Here is a 5,817-nt window from a genome sequence, read left to right as displayed (position 1 = left end):
GGTTGGATCTGGAAATAATGCAGGCAAGTCTAGCCATAATGTTTCTACTTCTACCGCTTCTGTAGAAAATGACTTGAAAAGTAAATTTATGGATGTTTTTGAAGGGCAAATGGGTCTAATTAAAGGTATCACAACGGAGATTGCTGTAGATGAAGAGGCGACTCCAATTTTTTGTAAGGCTAGACCTGTTCCATATGCTTTAAGAGAATCAGTCGAAAAAGAACTTGATAATCTTGTTAAATCTGATGTTATTTATCCAGTCAAAGATAGCCAGTGGAGTACACCCTTGGTTTGTGTTTTAAAACCTGACGGAAAATCAGTGCGACTGTGTGGGGATTTCAAAGTAACCTTAAACCGAGTCTTGAAAAATTCGGAGCATTATCCACTCCCCACATCAGAAGATATTTTCACAAAACTTTCAGGTGGGAAAATATTTTCAAAAATTGATTTGACTTCAGCCTATTTGCAGTTAGGTGTAGGCGAAAAATCGCAACCATTCTTAACGGTAAACACCCACAAAGGTCTTTTCAGGTACAAAAGACTACCCTTTGGGATTACGAGTGCACCTTTTCAGTTCCAAGCGGTCATGGACCGGATCCTAAAAGGATTAAATAGTACATACTGTTTTCTGGATGATATTTTGATTGTAGGCCACAACATGCAAGATGCAGTAAACAAAACCGAAGCTCTTCTAGTGCGACTTAAAGAATTCGGTATCAAGGCTAACTACCAGAAAAGTGAGTTCCTTAAACCCAGTTTGAATTTCCTTGGACATAGGATTGATGAGTTCGGAATACACCCTACCGATAAACTAGTTAAAGCTATTTTGGATGCACCCGAACCTACCGATGTTACCCAGCTAAGAGCCTATCTAGGCCTATTGAATTGTTATGGGCGTTTTCTCCCTAACCTATCCACGGTGTTATACCCGTTGCATCAGTTGCTTCATAAATCCAAACCCTGGCAATGGAATTTAGAATGTTCAAAAGCTTTTAATGAGAGTAAACTGCTTTTAACTCAAAGTAATGTTTTGGTACCTTATGATCGAAAGTTGAAAATCCAAGTGACATGCGATGCAAGCCCTTATGGGATCGCCAGTGTTATGTCTCACACTATGCCGGACGGATCTGTCCGACCAGTTGCGTATGCTTCTCGAAGTCTTACAAAATCCGAAATGAACTATGCTCAGTTAGATAAAGAAGCCCTTGCTATCATATTCGGAGTAAAGAAGTTTCACAAATATATTTTTGGTCGATCATTCACATTGATTACGGATCATGCCCCTCTAACAGCACTCCTAGGAGAGAAAAAGGGTATCCCAGTTCTTGCAGCTGCCCGCATGCAACGTTGGGCAATAATTTTGTCTGCGTATGACTACCACATCATCTATCGAAAAGGTTCTGAAATTGTAGAAGCTGACGCTCTTTCACGTCTTCCTAAGAAACTCGACCCAAACTCTGAAGATATTTCAGTTATTCAGTTTTTTGCTCCATTTCCAGAACTACCTCTCACAGCAAAAGAAATAAGTCTTGCAACCCGAAGAGATCCGTTGTTTTCTAAAGTCTTAGATTTGACACTTCAAGGCTGGCCTACACATTTAGATAAGGATGAGCCATTAAGAGCTTTCTTTCTGAGAAAGAACGAACTTTCAGTTGAAAATGGTTGTATTCTTTGGGGAAATCGAGTCCTCATTCCTACTAAATTTCAAAAACACCTCTTAGACATGTTACATGAAGAACATCCTGGTGTTTGCAAAATGAAAGCTTTGGCCAGAAGTTTTGTGTGGTGGCCTAAAATTGATGACCAAATTGAAAATGTTGTTAAAACTTGTGAGATTTGTCAAATGACCCGTAAATCTGCCCCTAAGCTGCCTCTACAGCCGTGGCAGTGGCCTTCAAAGAAATGGCAGCGTGTGCACCTAGATTTCGCTCAGAAGGATGGTGTTTATTTTCTGATACTAGTGGACAGTTTCTCTAAATGGGTCGAAGTATACCAAATGAATGGTACCAACGCCTCAAAAACTATTGAAAAATTACGTACATGCTTTGCCGCATATGGAGTTCCGGAGAACATCATCACAGACGGAGGACCGCCTTTTAGGTCAGAAGAATTTGAAAGTTTTTTGAGATTCAATGGAATTAATCACATTTTCTCCCCTCCATATCATCCGGCGAGTAACGGCCAAGCAGAGTCTATGGTGGGTACTTTTAAAACATCTCTCTTAAAGCAAGTACTCCAAGACAACCTCAAGGGCCGGAATCGGACTTTGCAGCACAAACTGGATTGTTTCATGTTCGCTTACCGAAACACACCTCACTCAATCACTGGTAGAACACCTTCGGAACTATTTTTGGGTTTTCAGCCTAGAACCAGATTCACTCTGCTAAAACCAGATTTCAAAAGCAACATGGAGAGCAAGCAACAGAAAATAAAAGAATCCAGTGACCAACATAGAGGAAAATGGAGGTCGTTCACACTAGGACAGGAAGTCTGGGTCAAAAGTATCCGTAACGAAGAAACAAGATGGATGCCGGGAGTTATTATCAAGTGTATCAGTCCTGTGACTTACATTGTTAGCGTAAGGGGACAGAAACGGTTTGTACATGCCGATCATTTGAAAGAGTTGGAAGGTGAATTGCCCATTATGAGAAGAGAAGAACCAGAAATCACTCCTCCACGACCCTTACCAGTGCTATCACCAAGCAAAAGTCTGGTCGAACCTCCTATACATGTTGATCAATCACAGAGTCCCACGAGATCACCACCACCTCGGAAATCTTTACCACCTCAGAAATCTCCATCACCTCGGAAATCTCCATTACCTAAAGGAAGTATAACTCACGAACAAGAACCCCTGCGGAGGTCCAAAAGGATGATAACGGCCCCGCAGAAACTTAATCTTTAGTAGACAAGAGAACAAGTTCGCAGCAAGATTAAGTTAATTTTATTTTACATTTGACAAACAATGAATTTTATTTTGAAATGAAGATGCTGCGAACATTTATAAAAGAAGAGTTATTTTATTTTATTTTCAAGAAGAGTTTTAAGTTTTTTTTTTAAAGGGGAAAGGAGTGTTGTATATTAAATCATAAATAATAATTATCAATACGAAGTCACTGCAAGTTATATTCAATGCTTAATGCTTACTAAGAAAGAAACAGGAAATGCATGCTAAAGCTCAAAGGTCAAAGGCTGAAGACCAAGAACTGGAGAGGATTCACTTCACTTCTGTATGAACTGTGAGTATAGCAAGAGAGTAAAATGTGCACTTGTTAGGGTTAATATTTTTCCCCTAAAAATATATAATAGAAATTTACTAATGCAGTTTTTTACACGTCAATAGTTATTTGTGCAACTAGTGAGAAAAGTGAGCAATTGACTCACTCGAGAGAAATCCTTACTCACGAGCCGTAGGCGAGTGAGGAATGGTTTCTCGAGTGAGGCAATTGTACTTTGAACTCGAGTTGCACATTATACTTTTCCTACAGTTACCATAAAACAAATAAATTGGTGAAGAAACATAACCTATTTTTACACAGAAGTGAACTTTTAATATAACATTTAACGTGAAGTGGCAAATACAACAGTACAACAGCTGACCAGCTGATTTACAGCCAGTGCTGCCAACGTATTTCGCGCGCATACGACGTTGCCTGCATGTTACGCGCTCACTATTTCGTGCCTTCACGTTGCAAATCTGGAGTGAGACAAAGTAATTAGAGTGAGACAATGTTAACATTGTCTCACTGATGAGCGAATTGGCCACTTTGCTTTCTCAAATCAGTGAGAGAACATGTACATTGTTAGGTAACTGTAGGAAAATAAAATGATAACTATAAAAAACCTGTGTCAGCTGTTTTTTTTAACTGCCACAACTAAAAGGTATTGCCATGGACACTCTCAAGGGCTGTAGGACAGAAACTGGATGTTTCCCAACATTGGGACCAACTACAATCGATTTCGCGTGGCCAAATACCCCATATAAAAAAAAGAGAAAAAAATCCTCGGATGAAAATAAAAGTGTGTCCGTACAGACGCTTGTTTTAGAGTATAAGATTAATCAGCCAATTCTCATTACAAAATAAGAACAAATATTGATCCAAAGAGATCTAGATAAATTTGTAACCATAGGCTACATGTAATACTTAATGTATATAAAATGAATGGATAGAAATTTGCCGTGTAACAAATGTGATTTTAGGCTTTTATAATTGTTTTAATATTTGGATCGTTTAGACTCTTAAAAAACTCTTTTGTTGCTGGAAAACGTTATTAGACGATTTCACTCTTATTATTCGTATAAAAAAATAAAACTTTAGAGACTAAATGGTCTCTAAAGTCTCTAAAATTTTAGTGTTTTAGAGACTCAAAACAATGATTAATTAGCATATACCATGGTTCTAATTAATCAGAAATTTTTAGATTAAACCATTATTAAACACAACATAGGTCGATAGTCCCATTTTTAAGGGTTTTTTTATATTAAACTCGTTCTAGAAACTACTACTACTATGAAACTAAACTATTTAACTAGTTTTGACTTATCATGTTTAGCTATTTGGGATGGCTAGAGATATCATTTGACACATTTGTAGATAGTCTTGTTAATTCCCCCCACGACAGGCGTTTAACTGTATTTTTTAATGCGAGGAGGTCTGAACCATGAAATCTCTTGATTTCCGGGTAAACATTTTTCAAATATTTTTATTACCGGTAACTAAATAATAAATTTAATCCAGTTCAGCATGTTAGGCTTGAGTAAAACTCCAACAGACGTGTTTTAGTTTTTACTTATGGCATTTAAGGGAATTTTTGTTTATGCTATATCTACCACAATACTGTAAGCAAAACTAATTAATACATCAACTGTTGTTGGGGCTGCTACAATCTGACCGTTGGTTTTTCAGAGCGCATTTTAACACAGCAACTCTAATTGACACATTTTTCACACGAGTGATATAAATCTTGCCGTGTCTATCGGTAATTGAAGTTTGGTTGCGAGATATGTCGCATATGGTAAACAACTGAAAAAAGCTGTCAACCTAATTGAATTTTTTGTTTACGACTTCACGATTTGTGTGGTTTTTTCCAGAGTTGTTTTGATCGTAGAGAGCTGGTCTCAGTGCATAAATCCTGGTGAGAGGGGTATTTAGTACGACCGTATTTCATTGGCATGTGTTAAAAGTTATATTCGCTCGACAATAGATTGCTCAATCAAATCGTTTCATTGATAAATTGCTGTAGAGCGCAACCAATTGCCCACTTGATTTTTTAAATAAAAAACTGCATGTTCGGAAATTGAAGAAATAATGTTTAACAGCAATAAAACATAGATACCCCCTTATCGGAGTGAAATACTGCAGCAAACCTGCAGACTAAGCGAATTTCCATTTGTCTGATTGGCTTTTTACTAAAACAGTACCAGGAGACCGAGCTCAGATCGTTTTGAATTAAACATTAAATTTATTATATTGTATAAGTTAATTAGCAAAATTAAAGATATTTATTATCTACGGTAATCAATGTAAACACATTTTTGACGATACAAAGAAACATGTTTATAAATACCATTACATAGCTTACAATAAAAACAACCTGTATCGGCTGCTTTAGCGAATTTCCTATACAGGGCATAAGCTATTAACGTAGTACTCATGGTAAGACCTGGACCCGGGACCGATTTACTTTTTCGTGTTGGGGTCCCTAGAGGGCAAAAACACCATCCGTTCAAATTCATAATAATCCGTTAGCACGATAACTCGAGCAAAAATGATCCAATTTCGATGGAATTTGGTATAAACGTGTAAATCTACGTTT

At 37.5% G+C, this 5,817-nt stretch overlaps 1 protein-coding gene across 1 annotated transcript; it reads left to right on the top strand.

Moving 5' to 3' along the window:
• Positions 1-1,114: 1,114 nt before the first annotated feature.
• On the top strand, positions 1,115-2,905 carry LOC128987283 (uncharacterized protein K02A2.6-like). The gene has a single exon (XM_054408049.1). The coding sequence runs from the start codon at positions 1,115-1,117 to the stop codon at positions 2,903-2,905; it is 1,791 nt and encodes a 596-aa protein (XP_054264024.1).
• The last annotated feature ends 2,912 nt before the right edge of the window (positions 2,906-5,817 follow it).

The sequence above is a fragment of the Macrosteles quadrilineatus genome, unplaced genomic scaffold (assembly GCF_028750875.1).
Source record: "Macrosteles quadrilineatus isolate MER2022 unplaced genomic scaffold, UCM_ALF_1.0 Scaffold_2__2_contigs__length_208266976, whole genome shotgun sequence".
Lineage (NCBI taxonomy): Eukaryota > Metazoa > Arthropoda > Insecta > Hemiptera > Cicadellidae > Macrosteles > Macrosteles quadrilineatus.
This window is presented reverse-complemented; position numbering and strand designations above follow the sequence as displayed.

Coding starts and splice junctions, on each gene's coding strand:
- LOC128987283 (XM_054408049.1), top strand. CDS start 1,115: ATGCCGGACGGATCTGTCCGACCAGTTGCGTATGCTTCTCGAAGTCTT.